Here is a 26,952-nt window from a genome sequence, read left to right on the forward strand (position 1 = left end):
CACAGAAAGAACTTTTTAAGTCAAGCCCACAGATTAACTGTAGACTCTGGAGACCTCTCGGATGCTTTGGTACAATGCACCACAGCATATATAGCAAATCATTTTGGAATATGTTTTGAAAAGTTGACATCTACAAGTCTCCTCATGTAGACTTTTCTGTAGATGTTATTGCTGAGAAAGAGTAGATTTTTAAGTAAAATACTTGGGATTTTAATTGTTTTTATACTGCAATGAGATTGTTGTAGTCTTTAATCCTAGAATAATGCATAGTTTCTTTAAAACTCTTATAATTTTGTGAGGTTAGAGCAAACAAAAGTAAACAAATTGAAGAAATAAGGAGTTAAATTTATAGTGTTTTTTTTTTTAATTATTCAGTCAGCTACTATTGATGTGTTCTTGGGCCAAGCCTGGAAGTCTGTGAGGCATTAGGACCCTGGAGTGAGCAAAATAGGGACAGTTGCTGCATCTGTGGGACTTTTTATATAGAAGGAAAGAAACTAGAAACTGAGCAAACAAACAAATCATGAATAATTACAAATAATTTTAAAATGCTATGAAATAAAAGGAAAAGCAGTATATATGACAAGAGAAGATAAAAGGGAATCTAGTATAAATTAGGAAAGGCTGAGGGAAGTGTTTCAGGAAGGTAGGAATTAAGGTGAAATCTGAAGTGTGTAGTCCTTTGAAAAATTGGAAGCGTTCATGTCAGGGTTATAGTAAGTACATGGATTTTGAAGGAGAATGCCTTTGAGATCCTGAGAGAATGGTGTGTATGGATTCAGCACAGGGAACAGGGGAGACAGGAGACCAGAGAGAGAATGCACAAAATCAGGTAGGTCCCATCTGCTTATTGACTCAGTTGGGGAACAACACCACTGAACACTTTTACTCTTAATGCCTGAAAGCACTAGATATTCCAATTATACACTCTGTACTAAAATGTTTAATCATCGGGAAATAAATGATCTTCCTCCCCACAGAAATCTGGAAGTGATTATTTTATGTTTGACCACTAGATGGCAAACGTAGTCTAACAATATATCTTCTTTCTAGTTTCCAGAGATGAATGATATGCTGAGAGAAAAGGTAACTGGAAGAAAAACCGATTTCACCTTTTTCATGATTCAGAATGCCGGAATGTTAACTGGATTCACAGCTATTCTGCTGATTACCTTGTTTGCAGGAGAAATCGAATTGGAGTAATAAGAAATGGAGGATGATGTGTCATTAATGAAGGCATTGCCTAAATAAAAAACATCTCCAAAGGGATTTTTACGTTTATCCTGTTTAGTTATAAAGATCATTTTATTTTCAATTGTAGGTCAAGAATACTAATTATTGGTTCTAAGTATGTGAAATAGGCCACAATTTGTTGTTAAAAGACTTCAAGAGTTTTGGGGTTCCAGTCTGAAAGGTTTGGTCTATGGGGATTTTGGTAAATACCTATTTTTCAATATTTTATGCATATTAGAAAATCATCATGAGGCAAGACTCATGCATTCTATAATCACGTAGACACATTAAGCCCTGAGACAGATTTACAAGATGGGTCATGTAAGGCTTTAAAATTTGGTAGGATCAAAGTTGCAGAGTGGTTTCCTTTCAATTAGTTTGTTCTAGTGCTTTCAAGAGCAAGGTACCTCGAAATGTGTAAGAGAATCAAAACACATAAAACACACGATTCCAAGGCCTTAATGAACCCAAGAAAGAAAGATTGCTTGGAGCATTTGTTCTGTTTTATGCTTCAGTTAGGAACTTGTAGGATTGTTTTGAAAACCATTCAAAACAGAAACCAGGAACTCAACAGTGGCTTGCTAGCCCTATCATGTTTGGTCTTAGAGGTTTATCTTTAAGTGTAAACTCTAACGGACTCCATCACAGGCCAGAAGAGCTTTTTTTTTTTTTTAAATGACTTATGTTGTGGTTGCCCCTCTTAGAAATGACAGAAGAGTATATAAAGCTCGTGACAACTCTGTCAGTGTATCATGCCTTTGTGTTATGACGGTGAGGATGTACTCTTTTGCAGAAAGAAATTGAATGGAATTTTAAGCCATTTACTTTAAAAGATGAACATAATTATTTAGCAGAGAATATTTTAATAAATGCACAACAACAGCTGGACTGCTGTACATCAAGGACTTATTAACTAGAAAACATACATTCCTCATGGGTGATTGAGAATCATTTAGAAAAGACTTCTTTTATGTTCAGCCTGTGTTTTTCCATATGGTATACATTGGGGAAAAAGGTAGCATACCATGGGTCTTTTCTCTGTCTTTTATAAAAAAGAGAGTCTGTTTGCTCATTTAACAGATAATAAAAATTTAGTCTAAAATTGAATATCCTAACCACAATTCACACTCCCAAGTCACTTAAGGAAAGACAAGTTGTCAGGAAAATGATTGATAAAAGCCAATAATAATCTCAGGAATTGCATTTTTCTACAGATCATAACCTGTTTTTACATAGCAATAATGCAAATTTGGTGAATATGTATGCCATTGTATATTTTACTGTATGATTGACAACTTAAAAATTTATTGTTTGACCAAATAGTAAACATCTTTGAAACCATATACTGTGTCTTACATTATTCATTTAATACATATCTTTTTTGAGTGACTACCATGTATCTGATATTATAGGGGGAGAGAGCTAGGAAACTGGTGATTAAAAAAAAACATTCAGCAAATAAACACTACAAAGATTTATCATTGTTCATTTCAATAAACAGAATCTATTTTTATCAGCTTTTTACTCTCTATCTTAATAAGTGGTCTTTGGCATTTTAAAACATAGGTTGTATATTATTTAACACTCTATATACACAATTATATTAAAATAGGGTAGTTTAATGACCTTTGATTGTGTAGGTGGATAGTCTGGGCTTTTTTCTTTTGGTACTGGGGATTGAACCCAAGAGTGCTTACCATTGACCATGTCCCCAGACTATCACCCTTTTTAAAATTTTGAGATAGGATCTCACTAAGTTGCACAGGGCCTCGCTAAGTTGCTGAGGCTGGCTTTAAACTTGTGATCCTCCTGCCTCAGCCTCTTGAGAGAATGGGATTACAGGCATATGCCACCATGCCTGGGTTGGGGTATTCTATTCTCTCCAGGTCTTGACCATTTTCCTCAACCATGAGAACAGAGGAAACAGGACAGTGAAGAATCAAAAGACAAAAAGAAAATTGCAACTTATCTGAAGCTATGGTTGAATGTAGAAGATAGGATATGGAAAGCCATGATTACATTTATATTATCTTAGATACCTTTATTTTAATAAGGCATAAACCTGTCAGTCCACATATCTTATACTGAGGCATTCGTTACATATACCAGTTGAATATTCTATAATTTTTAGACTTTAAAGATGCTACCAGGACTAACCAAAAATATTTCAATGTATCATCTATTGGGTTATATACTTTGATTTTCATCATTAAACTTTTAGAAATACCCAATAGCGGGCATTTATTGAGTACTGTATCAGACCCTGTGTTACCACGATAATGTGGCAAACCACCTGAAGAATCCCTGGCTAACACAGCACGCTACACTACTCAAGCTACAGGTCTGCTGATAGAGGGTCAGCTGATCTGTTCTGGGGCCTGCTGCCCTCCTTGACCTCAGGCTGTGGTGTGACCCTGCTCGCTCACTGTTGTGGCCGGTGCTGCAAAGTCATTGGGCAAAGGTCAGAGTTACATAATTCCAGAGAGTGGAGAAGTCAAAACTGGCTCAATCTTAGCCTTCATGAACTATCTGCTATTTTTTTTTCTCATGTAGCAGAAAGTATTCAAGAATAATAATATAGCAAATGTTTCTAACACATTTCCCGCTTCCATTACTTACCTCTAATTTCTTTTTATGGACTTCGTATTTTTGTTCACTTACCCATACAGATTATAATGGTTGGCATAAATGTGGTAAATCAGAAAGACTCCATTCAGTCATGCTAAGTGAAATAAGCCAGTCCCCAAAAGCCAAAGGTCGAATGTTTTCACTGATATGTGAAAGCTGATATGTGATAAGGTTCACTCTGACTGAGGATTAGTATTAGAACAGCCCTTGAATAATATGATTATAATGAACTCTTAGGTGTTGAATGGAGCATTTTTTAAGAAACAATCTTTATTCGTTCTTTTTAATTATACATGATGGTAGAATTCATTTTGATATAATTATACAAGCATGGAATATATCTTATTCTAATTAGTACCCCATTCTTACGGATGTACATGATGGTGGGACTCACTATGGTGTATTCATGTAAGTACATAGGAGCATTATTTCTGATTCATTCCACTGTCTTTCCTTTTCCTGTCCACTCTCACTTCTCTTCATTCCCTTTTGTCTAATCTACTGAATATCTGTGCTTCCCTTATCCCCCCTTATTGTGGGCTAGCTTTCACATATCAGCGAAAACTTTCGACCTTTGGCTTTTGGGGGGACTGGCTTATTTCACTTAGTATGACTGAATGGAGTATTTCTGATTTACCACATTTTTATAAAAGTTTCTTTAGCTAGGAACTTAAATTTATAAAAAGTGAACCAGTGGAAATAAGCCCAAACAATACCATGGGTTTGTGAAATAATTAGCATGAGGGCATCCACAGAGCTCATTACTGATGGCCAATGCCTGGGGCATGTCCTCCTTGCTCTGTTTGGCATCCTCTTCCTTTTAGTCTCCCTTTATTTATTTTTTAATCAGAAGCCTGCCATTATTTCCAGGCTCCTTTTGAGTTTATTTAAGCTCCATTATATAACAAGAGATTCTTAACCCTTGTCGTTACTCTAACCTCAATGTTACTACAGCTGTTCTCTCACTTTTACTTAGAATTCCACACAGCTGTGGGTTGTAATACTTGTGTTGGGTTGCTTTTCTCTTTGCTGGGTATGTACCACACATCATTGGTCAAGGCCATTTGGGTCCCTGTATGGAAATCTCTAACTTCCATATGACTCCAGAATCAATGACTTTACTGGCAGAATTTCAGGTAAGCTAAAGCAATTGGGCAAATGGAAAACTCCAAATACAGCTCCATTATTTCTAAGACACATATTTCTCTCCTCCCCCATATTTTAACATTTCCAAATGGCATGCTGTAATCATTGACAGATAGGTGGCACTGTGAAAGCTGTTAATGCTTGTGTGAAAGTGAGAGTTATTTATTGAAATCTGGTAAGGCAAGGAAAGTGTTAGCATCACTGTTTAGGACTTGATGGTGTATAAAAACAGGTGCCTCAACATATAAGCCTTTCTTTCTTTCCTATAAAAGAAATGTGGAAGCACCGTGTAGGGCTGGCATGACTGTGGTCTCGGGAACTCAAGCTTTCCTTCCATTCATCAGCTGTGTCGCCTTTAGTTTGTGACTCCCACTTTCAAGCTTGCTTTGTATTCTAACTTGATTGCTAGGAGTCCAGCCTTCAAAGCTAAGTTCAGCAGAGCAGGAAGGAGGAGTGGACAGAAAGGCTGAAAGTTCACACCCATCTCTTTGTCTCCGTGTGAGGAACTTTTTCATAAGTTGGATCCAACGACCTCCACTTACATCCACTGATCAGAATTGGTCGCATGGAGGTACCAACTTGCAAGAGAAGCTAGAAAATGTTGCTTTTGGCTGTATACACTTCCCCAGGAAAATCAGGATTCTGTTACTAAGAAGAAGCAAAAAATGAAATTTGGGTGGTTGGCTATCTCTCAGTTCTGGACAGGTTTGTATGTTTCACTTGGGAAGCTCGTTACTCAAGATGGTTTGGTTATAGCCCATCCAGGGAGTTGTTGCCTTTGGGGTTTTTTCCATAGCAATCCCTTGTCACTCTGACTATTTTAATAATGCTGGCCAATCTGACCAGTCTTGCCTGACAATCAGTTTCATTTTTATACCCTTGTCTTTATAGTTTCTTGGTCTCAGCCTGTTATTTATTTGCCTTGAGGAAATTCTGTTTTTTTTTTTTTTTTCCAGGATGCTCTAAATTTGAAGAGAACTGAAACAAAACTCTTTTGCTGTGGACTTTGGTCTTTGTGTTTAAAACTCTTCAGATTACTGGATTCTTATCCAGAACTCTGAAGTTAACTACTATCAGCAGAAAATGTTAGAAATTATTTATTTTTTCTCTCCCTTTTCTCTAGATGGGGCATTACAGATATTTAGTATAAGAAAGGTGAGGTCTGAAATGTTGTTATCTGTTTTTTTGTAGATGACAAGTTTTTTAGATAGTTCAATTTGTTTTTTTAGAATAAGCAAGAATAATTTTGTAGATAATTAAATGGGCTATTCACAAACCTCAAGTTCATTTACTTTGGGTATATGTAGTAAGAATACCAAGGAGAAACGTAAACAGGTAGCGTTTGCATATTTTGATCTATAGAGCCCGTTGTGATTGTGTGTGTCACTTTACCACTGTTTAGTCCAACTTGTGGTAAAACCTGAGGAAGGCCACATACAGGATTTATGACCATGATTATGATTCCAAAGAGATGGTTTCATCATGTCTCATAGGTAAGAAAAAGATGGATAAAATTGTGACAAAAATGAAAAGTATGTGAATAAAGATGAAAATTGAATTACAGACTAAAATCTCTTGTTAAGAATTCAAATTGGAAATGTTTCCTTCTCTTAAAAAGCTGAGAAGGCAAATCAAATATGTCTCATTCTCTATTTTGAGGCAAGTTCTATCAGTGGGCCCCACAGAACATTTCATGGGGACCTCCTGCAGTTTCGGGAGATAAAGGCCCAGGGCAGGGGTCTGGAGGTGAAGTGAGGACAGTTGCTGCTGCATTTGGCTGGACCTTGTCCTGCAGTTTGTTGGGACCAAGGATAGATGAGTATTCCCTTGGTCTAGGATGAGTCAAGCAGGGGGTGAGAGATCTGGCTTGGAACAATATACAATCATGTGTAAGAGGGGTACCATCTTGATGTCAGAGGTCATGGAGTGGACTTCTAGAAAATCAAGGACTATATCAAATGGGGGAATTGGAGAACCAGAATACGTCAGTGGAGAGAAGTCCCTCTGAAGAATCCTGGAAGTGCCAATAAGAGAAAGGCTGTTTTTTAAGCATAGTTCAGACAGCTTGGAGCCATATTTTGAGCCTGCTAAGTAAGAACTTTTCTACCCCCAATTTTCTCTCCTCCATCTAAGAATGGAGGGGCCAGAAGCCACAGTTAGCAAATAGGGGGTACAGAAGTCTTACTTTTGAATAAAGATTGCGAAACGGATGGATGTAATGGACACTTTCAATAATTGACTTGAGGCTCTTTTTATGACTTAAAGTGATTGTAGGATTTTATGTTCCCCCAGAGTCCTGTGTCGGAACAGTCCCTATGGCATTTCAAGTTTCATCCAAATATAGGAGAAGGCCTAGTCAGTCCCTATCCCCCAAGCAGTCTTAAAAGAACAGCAAGGAGTAAAATCAAAGCGTTTATTCACACCATGAGAGCTTCATGCTAACATACTGATTACACATGCACTTTAAAAATTAGTACTCATTATAACCCTATGAAAGGGGGTTCTATTTTTAATGCTAGGCCACACTGGAGCTGAGAATTGACAGAGAGACCATATGCTCTGTGTGTATGGCTGGGGAAGACCATGTTCAAAGTCTTCCCACCTAAGCTGCTGGCCCCTCGAGGAAGCTGCACATAGCAGAGGGTCCCTTCCTCCAGCAATATGCCTCAAATGCCTGGGCTGAAAAAGCCCCATGTGGTGTTGCTCACTGTGAAGGATGGATGCTGAAAGGAATTCTGTCTGTTATGGTAAAGCTTGTGTGGAGCAGTTGAGATGAAGCTGAGAGGCAGTAACTTAATAATGGTATAGGAAGTGTGACCAAAACAATATTACTTTATGGGGATGGGACTGTGCATTTCCCACAATGAAGGCACAGACTTTTCAACTGTAATAAATAGAGTTCCTTTTCTCTATCTTTCTGTATCTTGTTTTTGGCTGACAAGACTGATCTACCTCATAGTCCAATGGGGAACTTCAACAGGAGATTGGAGGAAGAATGGAGCACGAAGATAGACTGTCAGTTTCCTTGACTGTCTTCCCACTGGTCTCTTTGGGCTGCCTGGGTTGCTTAAAAATGCCTTCGCCTTGTTTTATTCAGTCATGAAGGAAAATAAAATCATGGCATTTGCAGGTCAATGGATGGAACTAGAGACCATTATGTTAAGCGAAATAAGTCAAACTCAGAAGGTTAAAGGACATGTGTTTTCTCTCATATGAGAAAGTTTGAGAGAAAAGAGGAAAAGAAAGCTAGGGCAGATCTCATGAAAATCAAAGGGGGATCAGTAGAGAAAAGGGACCAAGGGGTGAGAGGTGGGGAGAGAGCAGGGAAGCGCTGGGAGTGATATTGGCCAAATTTTATTATATTGTGTGCATGTATGAAATGTAACAACAAATCCCGTCATTACGTACAACAGTAATGCACCAATAAGAAAATGAGAAGAAAAAAAAAAGAATGCTTCTCCTCCATAGGATCCAATACTCTCACTAAGGAAATGAAATCTTATGTTGAGAAAAAAATCTGCATTTGCATATATATTGCAGCACTATGAACAATAGCCAAGATATGGAATCAATCAAGATGTCTGTTGGTGCATGAATGGATGAAGAAAATGTAGCATATATACACAAAAGAATATTATTCCACCATAAAAAAGAATGAAATCGTGTCATTTGTTGCAATATACATGGAATCAGAGGATAATATGCTAAGTGAAATAAGTTAGGCATGGAAAGAGAAATAACACACATTCTCATTCATATGTTGAATCTAAAAACCTGATTAAAAAATAAAAATCAACACAGTCTGGGAAGGATGGAGAGAGGGGAGGAGGGAGACAGGATGGTCCATTGGGGCACAGTTGGATATAAGGAATAACCTCTAATATTCTGTAGCAGGAAAGGGTAACTATGGTTGATAAGAATTAATTGAGTATTTCAACATAGCCATTAGAATTCTGAATGTTCCCAACACAAAGAAATGTTAATATTTGAGGTGATGTGCATAGCAATCACCTGACCTGATCATTATGCACTTTATAGGTGTATTGAAATGTCACCCCATAAATATATGCATATGTCATGAATTAAAACTCTCATGGTGTGAATGAGAGTTTTTTTTTCCAGAATAGAGTTTATATTCCTGTAGTGAAGGCCCAGCTTGTTCTTATTTCTAGTTTGTCACAGGTTGGTATCTTTGTGAATAGAATGCACAGGAATTGCTAGAGAAAATGAAATAAAATTAAAAATGAAGACATAGAACATTTGAACTCCATTTCCATTGTTAGATACACTAGACATAATTTCTATTAAATCACTATTGACATTTATAAGTGGTTACTTTTAATTTCCATACCTAGCTCACAGTGTCTGCACCTAGCACACCCAACAGTTACTGACCAGCTCCAGATAGTGGATGATTGTCCTTTGATTCTGGTGATCAGGCTCTTTTGTCCCTTGGCCTAGGTATAGTCACAGCTTTGTTGTCTTTGACTCAGTGTTCATGCAGCAACACTTGAGGTTTCCCTACATCCCACTTAGATATTTATAATATGCTGTTTTTGGAAATAAATAAACTGGCTTCACCTAAGTTGAGGTTGCCCTTTGTTTCCTGAGGTGATTATGATTGATCAGCAGTAAATGTCTTCTTATCCTGAAAGAGGAGGTGCCTATGAATTTGGTGGGAATAAAGTAAGATACAAGAGTGGGTGGGTATACGGGCATGGAGTTGGTACCATATGACCAAAAAGTGAAAACTTATAGGGCTGAAATATGATTAGAAATCTTGCATTAGATCTTCTTAGATAAATGGGATGGAATTAGGTTAAAAATTTTTGTGTGAGTAAACTTCAAACAGAGAAGAATATCCACAATCTTTTAAGAGACTAGCTAAAATTGGGCTTATACTTCTAGCAGGTAAAAATCTTTTGAAAACATAAACGATTCCAACTATTTGTCTGGCAACATCCTTAAGCACCAGCATCACTTATTTTAAAATAAAAACTGATTTCTAGGAGACAAAGAGTGAATTGATTTCTACAAATGCTTACTGAATAAACAGAGGTTTATGCGTATTTTCCCACATAGGTGTGTCTATAGGTCACATTTCCTCACTCCAGATGTACTACAAATTGATAAGAGGCACAGAGAATGAGAAAACAAGAGACTGCAGCTTATGTCATAGAGCTGAGAGGCTCCAATTTTTCACAGCCAACGTTTGTAAACAGAAGAAATTCTCCCCTTGGGAGCCATTATATTCGTTAACCCTAATGTTGTTACTCTTATAATTAGGTAAGAGTTTATTAATGAATTGGGAAACATTAATTTTTGAAATCTAAGGAACCATGGGGGAAGGTAGTTCATATGCATCTTTCTCTTTTCTCCATCTTTATTTTTTTTGTATTTTGATTTTAAAAAAATAAGTTTTCTTTTAATTTAAGAAAACTAAGCCATAGAATTTCATTGGATGAACATTCTATAAAAGGAAGCATGTGCGATCTAATGACCAACCACTCTGTCTTAGTGATCCCTTACAGGTTTAAGGCAAAAAAAAAAAAAATCAAAGTATTTTAGAATGGTGAATATTAGGAGTGAAGTTGTATAAGGTTGGAGTTGAACAGGCCTATGAATTTGTGGTGACACAACTAGTAAAAATCATATTAAATCATTGTCCATCACGGAGTAGTTGATCTCTGTTGATTTTCCTTGCTCATCTTTATTTCTTGTAACAGTTTTGCTCTTACTCCTTGGTAACTGACTGGGCCCACCCTTGTTGGCTCAAGAGGGATTATGAACCTCTACACCTAATCCTCCTCTAGGCCACAAGCTAGGTAAGTCCCTCAGGGAGACAGAGAGCCAAAGTTCTTGTCTTTCATGCATGACTACAGAGTGCTGGTGGTTGCATCCTGGCACAAGAAGAAACTTGAGGAATTGAGACAGATGCTCACAGAAAAGGAGATGATGTGGTTGGGGACTGGCATGGAGAGAAGGAGTCATTGAGTTGTCCTTGGTTCTAGTTCCTGACATCCCCACTGCTTTCATTTTTTTCCAGCAGTTCTTTCAATATCGTGAGTTATCCCAGTTATTGTAATGTCTCATAAGTCTTTTTTCTTTTTACTTTTTACTTTAGCCAATTCTAATTGAGTGTCTTGTTTGCAGATAAAGAATTTTCTAACCAATGCAACAGTTAAATATTGAAAATATTTATTTCAAAAATAATTCCCAGCTCCTGAATTTAACACAGTCCCTCACCATGTTTTAGATCTCCATTGTCAAGCTCTGGAGTTAACTCCTATTTCAGATAGAGTATAGCAAAATTGTCATTATGTTCCAGAAATGGTGAGAAAAAGTCTTTCAAAATTGCCAGAGAATTTCCAATTCATTTTTTATTTCACTTTGGATTACATAGAAACATTGCAGATATTTTTGGATTTAGCTTAGTTGATACATCAGAACTATGATGGTTTAGGTGGGCACAGTGGCATATGCTTTTAATTCCAGAGACTTTGGAGGCTGATGAAGAATTGCAAGTTTGAGGCCAGCCTCAGCAGCTTAATGAGGCCCTAAGCAACTTGGTGAGACTCTGTTCCAAAATAAAAATGAAAAGTGTTTGGGGATGTGGTTCAATGGTTAAGTGCCCTTGGGTTCAATTCCCATCCCTCCCCCTGCCCTCCAAAAAAGTAGAAGTGATTTTTTTTTCTATGTGGTTCTTATAGGAGGGAGTCACACTCGATGCCATGAAATATTTTGAAGCTAAAGGAAGCTTCAGTCTGTCATCTAAACAACCTGGGGTTCAGAAATAGATAATGGTGTTGAAATAATATTCTATGTATAGAACCATATGGTTTTTAATAGCAGGAGCAGAATAACTAAGGGACTCACTTATATGCTTTGACAGGCCATGCAAAATCAGACTTTTTAGATAACTCCAAGGAAGATGCGTAATGTAGGATATGAATCTAGGCCATTCTTTGTACATCTGTGTTCACGGAAAAATGTAGTTTCTTAGCAACAATCACCTGATTGTTAAATTATTACTTCATTTTTATAGACACTTGTTTTTTTTTAGGCCTCTGCCTCACTGATATTTAAGTGTAATATCTAGTTTAGTGTTGGAATAATTGCACTCACTTTCTTGCAAATAAAACTTAAAAATTAATCATTCAAACTTCCTTTAAAAATAAGATGAATCATTGCAGGAAAAACTGCAGGAAGTTAGAAAAAGAATTTTGAGCTTGTTTACCTGTGAATGAATGAATAAATTCATTTGTTCAATAAAATGTACATATAAGATCTGATGCTAAACCTGGAGGGTACAAAGATGACTCAGAGCTCATCTCTGTTTTCAGGGATACCATGTCATGTGAAAAACTAACTCTGCTGTGCTCATAGGTGTTATGATAGAGAATAGAGAATGGAGACAGACAGAAAAATCATAATTGAGCACGCAGGATAATTCTCCTTCGGTTGGAGTGGGAGTTAATCAGAAATATCTCCCAGAGGAGGTCAAGCACTTCTGACCTTGGTTTTAGTGAATAATGGCTAATTCTTCTCTGGCCACACCTTTCCTTTTCTCCAGTGGAACAAAGAAACTTACGCTGGACTTAACTCAAGGTGGAACTCTTGCAATTAATGATGCCAAGAGAGAACTGTAGACTATAAATACGTACTGGGAATAAGCTGTTGGCAATAGTATGATGACTAGTGCAACTACAAAGAGAATGAAAGTAAAAACAATTAAATTTCTATTAACTGTTACGTGAATGTACCAATATGGGAAAATTATAATGTACCAATAAAAAATAGATTAAAAATTAACATTAGCTGAAGAAAGCAGGCTACTCAGCAGCATACATACTAGAGTACCATCTTTTGTTATACATGTATGAATGTATAAAATATACAGATGAAAAAGAACTTAATACATTATCTACTACATTACCAGGGGATATCTCTGTGGGATTATAAATCATTTTAAGTTGATTATTTTAAAAATTTTAGTGTTTTCTCAATAATTTTCAATAAACATATGCTTATCAATGCATTAGATGAAATCTCAGGCCGGGCGCATTGGTGCATGCCTGTAATCCCAGCAGTTGGGGAGGCTGAGGCAGGAGGATCACAAGTTCAAAGCCAGCCTCAGTGAGACCCTGTCTCTAAATAATATACAATAGGGCTGGGGATATGGCTCAGTGGTTGAGTGCCCCTGAGTTCAATCCCTGGTTACCGCCCTCACCCTCAACAAAGAAAGAAAATAGAAATCTTAGTTGGTGGGATATTGAATCAGTCATTATTCTAAATTTGTTTGTTTTAACAATTTTCAATTTTCCAATGAGCATGAATTCTAAAGAAGGTTACAGACGTGATTAGGGATGGGGAAAGGAGACATTAACAATTTAGAGGTCTGAAAGATTTAGGGGAACATGGTAACTGACATGCTTAAAATCTTAATCTTTCCTTTATCTGTCAAGTTATCATCTTCATTCTCTACAACATTCTATCTCCAAATGTCTGCAATCCCATCCCCTCCCCAGTGATTAGTTTTAGGGAAGCATGTGACATAGCTGTGACCACAAATATGTAAGACAGTGTGAGACATGACCAGTGTGTACTGGGGAGTTACCTAAAAGGAGTAAGGATGATATATCCTCTCCTTCCTCTGAATGTTGTGTGTAGATGTGATTTGGGGAATAGCTGTTTTGCTACTGTTTGAAATTGATTCTCCCTGTCCCTCAGCAATAAAATAATAATGATAATGATTATAATACTTTAATAATAATAATAAAGTGTTAGGACTCCAACCTATCTTTTGGGGGGGGGGAGAAAATTCAGCCCCAAACTTGATTTGGAAATTGAGTCCTTGCAGGTATAATTAGATAACATGAGGTTATGCTGAAGTAGGGTGGATTTCTAATAAAAATTTGGGTACAGGGAGAATCCTATGTAAAAAGAGTGCAGATATCATGGTGAGGTGTCTATAAGTCAATAAATGCCAACAAGAGTTGTCAGCATACCATCAGAAGCTAGGAGAGAGTCATGAGACAAAAGCTAGGAGAGAGGCTTGGGACAGAGTCTCTTCCTCTTAGCCTTAAGAAGGAACCCATCCTCTGCATATCTTGATTTTGGAAGTCTAGCCTCCAGAACTAAGACAATCAGTTTTGTTGTTTAAGTCACCAGGTCATGGTACTTTGTTTTGGCAGCCTATCAAACTACCTTAAGAAGACATGGCATGAGAACAAAGTGTTGTGCTGAGGATGCAAGAGAAGAAAATGGAAAGATGGTTCATGATGACTGTCTTAGCAGGTGAATTAAAAAGCCTCCTCCATGGAGTCCCTTTTCCTTGGGACTTCTTGTTATGTGAAACAGTCACTTTTCCTGGTTGGGAAAACCATCTTGGATGGCTTTTCAAATACTATCAATTAAAACAAGCTAACCAATTCAGCTGTCCCCAGAGTTCCCTTTTGCAATCCAAATTCTGATGACCAACTCTGGCCCCTGAACGCTTTCCTCCTCCTTGGTCCTTAGAAATCTCTCTGTCTCAACCCAAAGGAAAAGAAGGCTAAAACTTTTTCACCCCAAGAGCTTTCCCTACTTTTGTGAAAATCAGAAGAAAGAATGTTATCTCATTCTTCACCAGTGGGAATCATGCCCAGTTATTACTCCTGAATGGCACTGAGATGCCACACTTTATGAGAAGGCCCAGACAGTCTGTCCAACAGTTCCTTCATTGCTATGCATCCTTCCCTTAGTGGCAGTTAAGGAAGTACCTGATTATTTCAGGGAAAATGGGAAAGAAGCATTTCAGGCCCGTGCTACTCAATTTTGGAGTTAGTTTTGGGGCTTGAGGTGCCTCAAAGTGAGGAAGGAGAGCCATTTCATATTCAGACTATGGTGGAGAGAAGGGCAGTGAGATTGGTGCTTGACTACAATCCCCAAGAGGAAGAGAATAAAGGGGGTTTTAGAACAGGCCCCCTCAAAACTCATTGGTCTGGCATATTGGCTATTTTGAATTGAAGGCACTTAAAACAACAGCAGATACAAGATCAATCAGACCTTCATTCTGCTCCATAACAGCAGGAGTTGAATTCCCTTGTGAAAGATGTCCACTCTATAACAGAAGGAAACACGTTCTTGTCATCAAGGATGAGAAGTTAAAATCAAGAGAGCTCTGTACAGACCTTGTTTAAATAACTCTTATCTCTGGATAATTTAGTTCCTTTTTTCACAACTTGATACTCTTTATCCAGTTCAGTATATAAGTGACTCACTTTAGTTGCTTGGGTTTTCATTTTTCTTATAAGTTTCCTGTGCCATATAAAACTCAGTGTTAGGTGCAGGACAGGCTGAGTAAGCTGTCTGCAGGGCATGCCAAACAAAGTTAGCTGCAGGATGACCTGGCCACTCAAACCCTCTGTCTGGTTCTTTATCAACTATTTGCTTCAAGCCCAAACGCCCAAGCCCCCGCTCAAGGCTGAACACTCAAGGCCGAACACTTAACCTCCCTTGTGCCAACAAGGCAGCTTGCAGACCCAAAAACCTCATTAGATTTGGGCTACAAAAACTCCCTCCTGCCAGGCCCCTCTCTCTCTTGCTCTCTCTCTCTCTCTTGCTCTCTCTCTCTCTCTTGCTCTCTCTCTTACTCTCTCTTGCTCTCTCTTGCTTTCTCTGTCTCTCTCTTGCACGCGCTTCCCCCCCCCCTCCTCTTTCTTTCTTTTCTCCTCTGTTGCACTGCTGCAATAAAGATCTCTTGGTCGCTCCGAGTGTTGTGGTCACTTTTCTTTCACTCAGTATGGAGTGAATGTGTACACATTTCTCCTGTTATTCTTTCTTGTCAATTTAATTCTCAAAGCTAGCTAGGACCCTAGGAGAATGAAAGTGGAGTGAGTTTTACCTATTCTACTAGAGAAAAGGAAAAGCAAGAGGTGAGTGGCAAGGGATTGGGGTGGGGTGAGGTGGGGAGAGGGATAAAGAGAGAAAAGGAGATGCTTAGGCCACCATCAAATCTACTTTGATTTCCCAGGCCCTGTGTCTGAACCTGATCCTGTGCAGCTCCCTGTTGTTGTACACCCAATTGCTGATGCTGGTTGCCCTGGAACTTGCTTAGGCGAGGACACTAAAGAAACTTTTCCTTTTGCTGACACAACAGTTCAGATTCCTGTGACTTTCTCTTCTTCGTGTGCTTCCCTGTGTCTTTGAACCTGCTAAACCAGCTCACACTTCCACAGAGGAATTGGATATGGATTTGGAGGAAGATAATTATTCTTTATACTCACATAAGCCATCTAGCTCTGATTTCTAGACAGACTTCCTAAGGGTCTATCCTGCTTCTATTTGTGTTGTGTGGGTCACTGGCGTAAGGGATTTCCTGGAAAAATTTTTGAAGTTTTACCCAGGGATTCTGGTCTGGGCTCTCATTTATTTGTTTAGTGAAGAAATGGTGGATTGATAATCAGGAAAAGTATTTTTTGAAGATGGTGTTTTTCTGCTGATGAATTATGAATGGGAAGTGTCTTCAGCTTTATCAGAGCTGAAATTAATAATTTGTGACACATCCTTACAGAACTTATGGTGGTAAAAACTTTCTTAAAAGGACTCAGAGGGGGCAAAGAAACTAGATCATCCTTCAACCTGGTTTTAAAATACAGAACTTGCTATTGCTATTTCAAGATCAGTATAAAAATAGGTAATATTGAGCAGAGAACATTTTATTAAGTGTAACACTTTTATATTTTTTTAGTGCTGGTCTATGGACAATCAGTCAATAAGGATTAAACATGAAGTGCTTCTGGAATTTTAAATTATAATATTCCTTTCATTAATCACTTATAAATAACACTAAGTAAGTATTACATCTGTTAAAAGTAATTTTCCTTCTGAAATTTCTTTTACCTATGTAATTATGAAAACAAATCTCTTGGATAATTATAGAAATATTTTCTTATTAAAATTTTACCACAAGTTTCATTTCAGATATTTAAAGTTATAGATTTGATTTTAGATTACCCAAAACATTATTTTTACATTTATTTTTAGCTTTGTTTACTTTAAACTAGAACAACCATAGATGTGCTCAAGGAAAAAATGTTTTGAAATCAGAGAGACCAGACTTTTAATTCTACCTCTGGTGACTACTTCCTGTGTGAACTAGATCACATCTCTTTGGACCTCAGTTTCCTTATCAATAAAATAAGAAAAATAATTCCCAGTTGGGGTTGTGGCTCAGTGGTAGAGTGTTTGCCTGGGATGTGTGAGGCACTAGGTTCCATCCTCAGCATCACATAAAAATAAATAAAATAAAGGTATTGTGTCTATCTACAGCTATTTAAAAAGTTAAAAAAAAATTTTTCCCACCTTACACGGCTAAATGTGACTCTTCATGGAGCATACCTGTTAAGTGGTAGGCACTTGATTTGTATTGTTTTATACCCACCCCCCTGCTATTCTTTGACTGAAACTTAGGAACCATTAGTAGTTTATACTTTGTGGTTTACAGGACTACAGAGTTCTTTTCAACTACAGTTTACAATGATGCTATTTTTATTGTCCTGGATTTACTTCCTTTTAATGCACATATATGTGTATAGCAAGAATATTACTAATATACCTGAACGCCATTTTCACTTAAAATGGTGGTGCTAAGCCACAGGTATGTACAAGCTGTGGGATTTCTGCCTAGATTCAGATAGATTCCTTAAGTGACTTATCATCTTGAGCTTGCCTGACAGAGAGATTTGCCTTAACTTTAGTTCTTTGTTGATTACTTCCAGTTTTTTTGTATTGGTTTTCAGATACGCATTTCTAAAGTCAGAATGTTACATATTATTTTCTTTCTTATATTGCCTCTGTTGGAAATAATATAATCTAATGTTACCATAATAATAATTCTAATATTTGCAAAGAACTGTATGCTTATCAAAACTTTATTATACAATTTTATATTCATTTTAACTCTGTATGGCACATACAACTATTGTTTTCACAATTTAGATGAGGAAACTAAGCTTCAGAGATACTGGGATTTTTCTGAAATTCAGTGTTAATATCACCTTTGCAAGGTTATTTTTACTGCATAAGTTCAATTAGTTCTTAAGCTTTTTGGGGTCCTGGAATTCCTTGAATCTAATGAACACAATACTATCTCTCATCATATCACAGCAAAAAAAAAATGTATACCCATTTGTCTAGAATTCTTCTTTCACTAATTCACCTAATCAGTAAACTTTAGTAATCCTTCTTATGGATCCCTTTGAAGTACACTTAGTACAGGGTGGTTTTTCTGGTTTATGATATTTTGCATGTAAGTGTACATAGATGTGAACACCCGTACACATAGTATAAACCCTTCTCTCAGCAATGTACTCTCATTGTTTTCACCACAGAGGAACAGTAAAGATTGAGTAATTCATTTAAATGGCATTGCATGGAAAATGCATAATCTACAAAATGTTAACATCTTTTTCCAAGAAAAAGATGTTATCTGTGTTCAGATACATTTAGGAAATGGTATAAATGTTATATTATTCTCATGAAGATCCACTGAAGCATGTCAAAACTCTAGAAGTCCTGCAAGAAAGCCACCTATGTAACTCTTTTTGCTCCATCTTCTCCCCAGATTATCAAATTACATAGACTTTTTTCCTTCCACTTATATGAAAATTTCTTGTTAGCATCACCTAAGACAATGGGGACTACTTTAACTCAATTTTTGCAGTTCTTACCATGACCCCCTTTTATCTTGGTACCTCCTGATGCTGCAGTGGTTGTGCCACCGTTTGAGAATTCTCCTAGGTCTTTAGTTACTTCCTCTTCTAGTGGTTATCACTTCCATGTTGGCCAGATTTGAGGACTATTCCCTTGTTCCATCTTCTGGTCCATGCACTGGGATTGATATGGAGCTCATTTTTCGACTTATTATTCTAATAGCTTTTGAAGACAATAGACAGAGATCAAATGCAAGTATTTTTTACTTTTATTTTTAATTAATTAATTAATTAACTTTTGGGTACTCAGGAGCAGTTGACCACTGAACCACCCTCAACCCTATTTTGTATTTTATTTAGAGACAGGGTCTCACTGAATTGTTTAGTGCCTCGTTTTTGCTGAGATGGGCTTTGAACTTGTGATCCTCCTGTCTCAGCTTCCTGAGCCACTGGGATTACAGGTGTGTGCCACCGTGCCCGGCTTATTTGTATTGTTTGCCTTTTAAAACTTTTTTTGTTCACTCTTTCAGTAATGGTTGAGACTAAAGCTTATTACCCGACTTTCCTTTATCAGGCATGTTTGAGAAGACGAAAAAAGCTGTGGATAAGCTTGTTGTTTCTCGGGCCAAGTGACTTAGGCTCAAATCCCAGATCCACAGTGAACTACCTCTGTGAGCAAGGCAATTTACCAAACTGCATCTGTAAAATGTTAATATAAATGGTGCCTGCCTCCTGGGTGCCACTGACTTGAAATGATGCATATCCACCATGGATTTAGAGCAGGGCCTGGCTCATAGGTGAGTGTTTGTTATTACTATTACAAGTCAGCTGAACTTACTGGCCCTGATACATTCTAAGCATCCAAACATTATCTATCGTTAGCATCACTGTTACTCTGATAGTTTTATTGGTTATATTCTCATTGTCTTGACTTACAGGTCACCAGAGGATTACTTGGATATAAACCTTTTACAAAAATTTTAATTGTAGTGTCTAAAGTTTCTGTCATGAAATTGATACATTTTTGGTTGATTTTTAATAGCCTATATGCAGTAAAGAACAGACTATTTTCTCTGTTGCTTGTTTGAATTTCGGTGCCAAACTGAACCCGAGGGTAGAAGAGCTGTGCGTGTGGGAATGTGTCAGGATGTAACTAAAGGAGCTTCAGGAATGGAGAAGAGGCAATTATGTTAAACCTTCTGGAAATGCACAATCATTAAGGAAGCCACAGTTAATGGCAAAACAACCCAGTCCTTATTCCTGTATTTTATTTTATATTTTTGTCCTGAACCATTTCATTTCATTTTGCAGTGGGTTTTGAAAGGTTAGCTTCACTGTAGTTTGCTGTCATAACCTAAACAAATGGCTCCGAGAAAACAAGGAAAGTTTAGCCTACATTTTCTGTTCTATGTGTATTTGTTCTTAATTGTTCTGCCCTTACTGCAGGAATACTTGCGCAATAGTTTTAAATGTGAAATAATTTGTATAAATCAAGGTTAGTTTCCTCCTAAAAGGAGAAAAATTACAGATACCAACTTAGATTTATTTGGAATGGTCATTAGTTGTGTTTTTTCAATTGGAATTATAATCTCTCAGAAAACTACAGGGACATAGTCACATCAATGTTTATAGCAGCACAATTCACAATAGTTAAACTGTGGAACCAACCTAGATGCCCTTTAGTAGATGAATGGATAAGGAAAATGTGGTATATATACACAATGGAATATTACTCAGCAATAAAAGAGAATAAAATCATGGCATTTGCAGGAAAATGGATGGAGTTGGAAATATAATGCTAAGTTAGCTAGTCCCCAAAAATCAAATGCTGAATGTTTTCTCTGATATAAGGAGGCTGATTTATAGTGGGGTAGGGAGGGGGAAAAGGGGAGGATTAGACAAACTCTAGATAGGGCAGAGGGGTGTTAGGGGAAGAGAGGGAACATGGGGGTAAAAAAGGTGGAGGAATGAGGTGGACGTCATTACCCCAAGTACATGTATGAAGACACGAATGGTGTGAATGTACTTTGTATACAACCAGAGATATGAAAAATTGTGCTCTATATGTGTAATAGGAATTGTAATGCATTCTCCTGTCACACATAACAAGTTAGAATAAAAAATAAAATTCAAAAAAAGTGGACCAGTTTTATTTGAAAACAGGCAGGCTTTGGGGCTGTTGTGAACTCTCTATTGTCAGTAGTCACTGGATAAACTGGATAAAGATATGTAAAAGAGACCTCTGGCTGAATAGATACTCTGTACAGTCAGCCTCTCTCCTCCCCCCCTCTCTCTAACAGTAAGATTAATTATCTAAATAAACATTTTTTGGAACCTAAACTTGAAGAAAGAGACCATAAAAATGGTTGATGTGTGGATATCCTTTAACTTTTCCTTGTTATAATTTTTCTCAGAAGATTCTCTCTGGGAAACTTCGAGAACTCCAGGTTTAAGAATCACCAATAAACAGAATCCAGGAATATCCTTGTTAAATTTGTCACTTTAATAGTTGAAGCACTTAAAAAGATATTTAAATTTTCAAATTTGTAATGGATACCTTTGAAGAGGGGTTGGTCAACTTTTCTGTAAATAGTTTAGGTAGGAAATGTTTTAGGTTTTGTGAGCCAAGATATGAAACTCAGAATAAGATGTGGATATTATATAATAAGAGAGAAACCGAATCCTCATAACATCTTTTGACAAAATGCAAAGTATGATAATAATAATCATCCTTGTGTAAAAGTTCTACGTCTTGGCTAATGAGAAGAACCAAATTCTATTTTTGAAAAATAACATTTTGCTTAATTGGGGTTCATGTTAGTATTCCCCATCACCAAATTGATTGCAGATGTTCATCTGTACAAACAATTCTTGTGAAATGTACAAAAACGCATGGTGGGTGGGATTTGATTCATGGGCCTGTCAAAAGACAAAATTACTACTTATAAAGATAAGTAAGATAGTCCAAACTTATAAAGATAAGTAAGATAGTCCAAAATAAGATAGTCCAAACCTGTCTGTTCTTAGATGATAAAGTTTGGCCCATAGAAGCCTCCAAACATGGAGTTTGATGAATAAGCAAATCTAACCTTTTTTTTACCCTAAAAGTAACCAAGCAACTGAGTCTCAATCACAGGCTGCCAACTGATCAGACCACATTCAAGTAAGAGAAAACCTCTTGATGCCGTCCATACTTATATAAAGGCAAATGCTGATGCAGCCAATCAGGTTGCTTCTGCATGTCACTCCCTCTTCTCTGGCTATACCTAGAACCTCCACATGTGGTGGTGATGGGGGCATTCGGAACCATCTTTAATCTAAAATGATGTCCTGTTCTAGAACCTTTTCTTTTTTCTCAAGTAAACCTTGATATATTCAACTGGTCTCAGTTTTTCTTTTAATCTAACAAAAAATGTAGTTTAAAGATCCAGAATCAGGCAGGCTCAGAATCAGAATAACTTTAAAGAACTTTGGGAGTGTAACATGATCAGCCAATAGTTATGGACAGAAAGTGAGAGTGAGGTAAAGAAATAGAAGTGAGGAAAAGTGCTTAATTGGTTCACCTCATTTGAATCTACTGTCTGCCTACGGGTGACTAAAGCTCAGCTGCTGTAAATAAGGGAAGCTCAGCCATTTGTTGGATGAATATACTTCTAAATTTTTTAGTTTTATTTGGCATGAATGACTTCATATTTGTTTGGTGTGATGGGCCCAGTGTAGGAGCCTAGTCCAAATCAATGGCCTTCTACAAATTTAATTTAACAGATTATGATTTGTGGATTCTTGCTGTAGAATAAACTTTAGCTAGGAAATAGCAATTAGGAAATTTCAGTTTGCTTTTAGGTGCTTTTGTTTTATAGAGAAAGCAGTGAAACACCTTCTCACTGCTATTATATTGGTAATATCTTTGTCTCTTAAAAGGTGAATTTGCAGTTCTCAGTGTGGATAAAGTAAAAGAGAATCTTAAAATTTCTATGTTTTCTGGAAGGGAATTTGTCAAAATATGTCAAGAAAACTGGAAAAGTGCATATATACTTTGACCCAGTGATTTCTCTTCTAGGAATTTAACACCATGAGGATTATACCAAAGTATTTCTGTGCAAGGTTATTTACTTATGTTTATTATAGAGAAAATTTGGGCCCATTTAAAAAGTTCAGTAATAGGGTAATCAGTAAAATAAACTATTGTGGAGATATGAAAGAGACTATTATGTCACCATGGTGAATTATAATACAGAGATTTAGTGAATGGCATGGAAAGATGGTCACAATATACTATTATTTTTTTGAGAAAGTAAGCCACAGACATTATGCATAGTATGATACCATTATTGCATTAAAATAAGTGCAGACATACATATAGAAAACAGAATGATACACTGCATGCTAAGACATTAACAGTGCTTATTTGTGAGATGGGAATATAGATCATTATTTTTACTAGCATAATAATAAATAATATTTCTCAAGCATTCAGTAATTGCAGGCAGTCTGGGAAGTACTTTACATAAATAATCTCGTGTAATCTTTAAATCTATGCTCTGAAGGAGATATGCATATCACCTGAAAAAACAGGCTTGGAGAAGTTAAGTCACTTCCCCAGTTGACACAGTTAGAAACAGGGGGTGTGGGTTTGAACTCAAACGTGTCTGATTCCAGAATTTGTACTGCTTTCTTTCATGCCATATGGATTACCTTGATTTTGTCATGCTAATTTATTTATTCTTGCTCTAAAGTATTAGTGGCTTTTTTTTTTTAGTTGAAAATGAGAACATTGAACTTTAGTACATTAACAACACTGAATTGCTATGTAGATCTAACAGTTCCTGATTTTCTACTGTTGTTTCTAGGGATTTCCACCTGCCTGTCCTTTCACTGAACAAAGAGGGTTTCCATGAACATTTGGAAGGATAGGCATTATCATTCTAGGCTGCTGCAAAGAGTGGGTATTTCTTTTGCTTTAGAGCCTACTCTCCCTAAAACTGTTTTTGTCAAGATGAAGAATAATTGTATATATTCTTAAGGCAAATTCCTTTGCTTCAAGAGACAATCTGACTCTAAGAGCTTTTTAGAATCAGTGCAGGAAGGGGATATGGTTGTTAACTGGTGATCAAGAAACTGCCCCTTCCCTTGATGCTTCTTACCACATTCCCTGAAAAGTGAAGCGGGGTGGTAGGGTCCTGGAGGAGAATACTAACTTATTCAGTTTAAAGTCTTAAGTGCTTACTCACCCAATAATGTGTCTACCACAAATAAATTGTCACCTGGATTTAAACTTCATGATATATTTTTTCCTGGATGCTGAGCTACAGATGCTATAAAAATGATGGCTATTAAACTCCAACATTTTCTATTTAGTGAACAAGATGAACTGTTCTCTCCTGCTAAATTGCTCTTTAGGACAATGAGTCCTGTCACCAAAGGTCTGTGATCATCTTGCCACTTTGATTTGTGTGATTACTGGGTTACAGGGCACAGTCAACATGATCATTATTTTTTTCTGACCTGCTTTGTCACATTTTTGGTTCCTAGCTTGTTGAAAACAGAATGTGGATAAGTTCATCTTTCTCAGGCGTTGTGAAGAATAGTTTTATTTAGTGAATGCAGTTAAAATGGTCTGTTTTGAGATGATGCCAGATCTCAGAGAGACAGGTAAGGTCACCAAAAGCTGTTACAGGAATAGGAAAAATCTTAAAACAACGGTAAGTTAAAAAATGATTACAAAGGTCAATCCAGATTTTTGAATTGGGAATTTAATGATCACTACTGAGTGAATATTTGGGATTAGACAAAAGTCATATTGTTCAGTGAAGGATAATAAATAGTTGAAAGTAGTAATTGTGGTGGGGTGAGGGAAAGGATATGTATGTCATGGCTTTTATTTCTTTTTAGTACCCATTCATTCATCCATTTATTTATTATTATATTTTATTTTTATATTTAAGGAGTTTTAAAATTTGTTCTTTTTAGAGATACATGACATAGAGTGCATTTTGACATATTATATATGCATGAGTATAACTTCCCATTCTGGTGGTTGTACATGATGTGGAGTTACATTGATGGCATATTCATATATGAACATAGGAAAGTTATGGCTGATTCATTCTACTGTCTTTTCTACTCCAATCCTGCCTCCTTTCCCCTCATTCCTCTTTGTCTTATTCCAATGAACTTCTATTCTCTCCCACCCTACTGCCTTATTGTGTGTTAGCCTCCACATATCAGAGAAAACATTCAGCCTTTGGTTTTGGGAGATTGACTTATTTCACTTAGCCTGATAGTCTCAAGTTCCATCCATTTACTGGCCAATGCCATGATTTCATTCTTCTTTATAGCTGAGTAATATTCCATTGTGTATATGTCCCACATTTTTTTAAACCATTCATCTGTTGAAGGGCACCTAGGTTGGTTCCATAGCTTAGCTGATGTACATTGAGCTGCTATAAATATTGATGTGACTGTGTCACTATAGTATGCTGATTTTAAGTCTTTTTGGTATATGCCGAGGAGTGGGATAACTGGGTCAAATGGTAGTTTCATTTCTAGTTTTCTGAGATATCTCCATACTGCTTTCCTGAGTGGTTACCCCCACTTGTAGTCCCCACCAGCAATGTATGAGACTACCTTTTCCCTTGCATCATTAATATTATTATTGTAATAAAAATAATATTTACTGAGCTCTTAGGCAGTGAAGACAGAGCTGAACAGACCTGACCACTCTCTGTTCTTATTGAACATAGTGTCCTGGATGGTTGGTAAGTACCTTGTAGTGTCATGTGACTTGGAATCTCCCCTAAACCATGAGAATGTGTAACTCTTCCACCCCTCATTTATGTATAAAAATGATCATGGTTACCTTGAAAATGAAAGGGAGAAGGCAGTGTGAAGAGTTTTTTTACCAGAAGTGGTGGTACACGCCAGAATTTCCAGTAGTTTGAGAGGCTGAGGCAGGAGGATTCCAAGTTCAAAGTCTCTTTGAGCAACTTAGTGAGGCCCTAAGAAATTTTGTGAGACCCTGTCTCAAAATGAAAAATAAAAAACTAAAGGTCTGGGGATGTAGCTTAGTGGGTAAGTACCCCTGGGTTCAATCTCCAGTACAAAAAAAAAAAAGTTGATTTTCTTGGTTATTCAAAATTTAGATTGACTCACATGTTGAAAATACTTCAGCATCACTCATTCAGACCAAAGGGGATTATCATTCTGATAACTGCCATCTTTTCATAATATTTTAAAACTGGAGTCTTCTCAAAAGGTGAGACCAAATGCCAACAATGAGAGCTTTCTGTTCCTTTCGTAGATTTTGCCAGATATCATAGAAGAAAGCTCATTCCTTGAGTACCTTTTGTTTAAGCAATGACTTTTGTCCAATTCAGTATGTTTGTTAAATATAAAAATATCATTAAAAAAGAATTTTCAAAGTTAATGCTGTTTAGAAGAATCAAATGCAGTTTGTTGCCTTTCCCACTGACCTGAACATTTTCTTTATCATTCTTCAACATCCTGGTGTGGAATTAGAAGTTTCCCTCAGAACTTTCTTCTGGATCTTCATCTAGTTGAGTGTCAAAGTGATTCAGGCTGCCTTGTCTTTTAAGAGTTCTGTTAAATTAATATCTGTATTGGTAAAAATTAGACTCTGATTTTAGAGAGTTTGTTTGTGTAGGGAAGGCACAACTTTATTTCTACCCTCTTGGGATCTCTGCTGGCCTGAGGATCAAACGGCATAAGATGATTGAAAGCAGAAAAACAGGTTTTGCATGTACATAGGACTCCACCGGAAAATGACCCCCCAAAGTGACAAAACTCAAATGCTGACCAACAGTCGTAGGTTGAACAAAAGGTGACAATTGGAGAAAAGTAACTATCACATGTAGGAGGTTAAAGAAGACAAGGATTGTCTTATCAAGATCTATCAGCACAGACTTTTCTCTACCTCAATTCCCCATGTCTGGTGACAAGAATGTTTCATTTCTGCTGGGACAGAGGAAAAAGGAGAGAGTGTCCTTTTGTATCTACTGTTTTCCAAGAACCTACAACTCATGATAATCCTTATGCCCAAATAGCATATTTTGAAGGGGCATAATCTGCCATGCTTCATTCTATGATTTTGTGCTTAATCTTGGGGCAGGGGGCAGGGATGTATTTCAGGGGATAGATGGCTGCAGAAGCCCTAAGAATCATATCCTCGTGTTCACAGTATTTGAAAGAAAGTGTTATCTTTCCTATGTTCTTTTTCTAAAGTTCTTTGCCG

The 26,952-nt window shown here is 37.0% G+C and overlaps 1 protein-coding gene and 1 long non-coding RNA gene across 3 annotated transcripts in view; both read left to right on the top strand.

The window, feature by feature from the left end:
* The window catches only part of Slc39a8 (solute carrier family 39 member 8), a 74,986-nt gene extending 72,410 nt beyond the window's left edge, over window positions 1-2,576 (top strand). For both annotated transcript variants that reach the window (XM_046459091.2, XM_058583826.1), the window contains exon 9: window positions 1,054-2,576. In XM_046459091.2, the coding sequence (XP_046315047.1) occupies window positions 1,054-1,203 (150 nt within the window). In that variant the 3' untranslated portion in view covers window positions 1,204-2,576. The remainder of the gene's footprint in view (window positions 1-1,053) is intronic.
* Window positions 2,577-16,979: 14,403 nt separating this feature from the next.
* The window catches only part of LOC124102623 (uncharacterized), a 36,726-nt gene continuing 26,753 nt past the window's right edge, over window positions 16,980-26,952 (top strand). The window contains exon 1 of the long non-coding RNA XR_006854941.2: window positions 16,980-19,498. This is a non-coding gene — a long non-coding RNA (uncharacterized LOC124102623). The remainder of the gene's footprint in view (window positions 19,499-26,952) is intronic.

This window comes from Marmota monax, unplaced genomic scaffold, assembly GCF_021218885.2.
Source record: "Marmota monax isolate L192 unplaced genomic scaffold, Marmota_monax_Labrador192_F-V1.1 WCK01_AAM20220418_F8-fsc00002, whole genome shotgun sequence".
NCBI lineage: Eukaryota > Metazoa > Chordata > Mammalia > Rodentia > Sciuridae > Marmota > Marmota monax.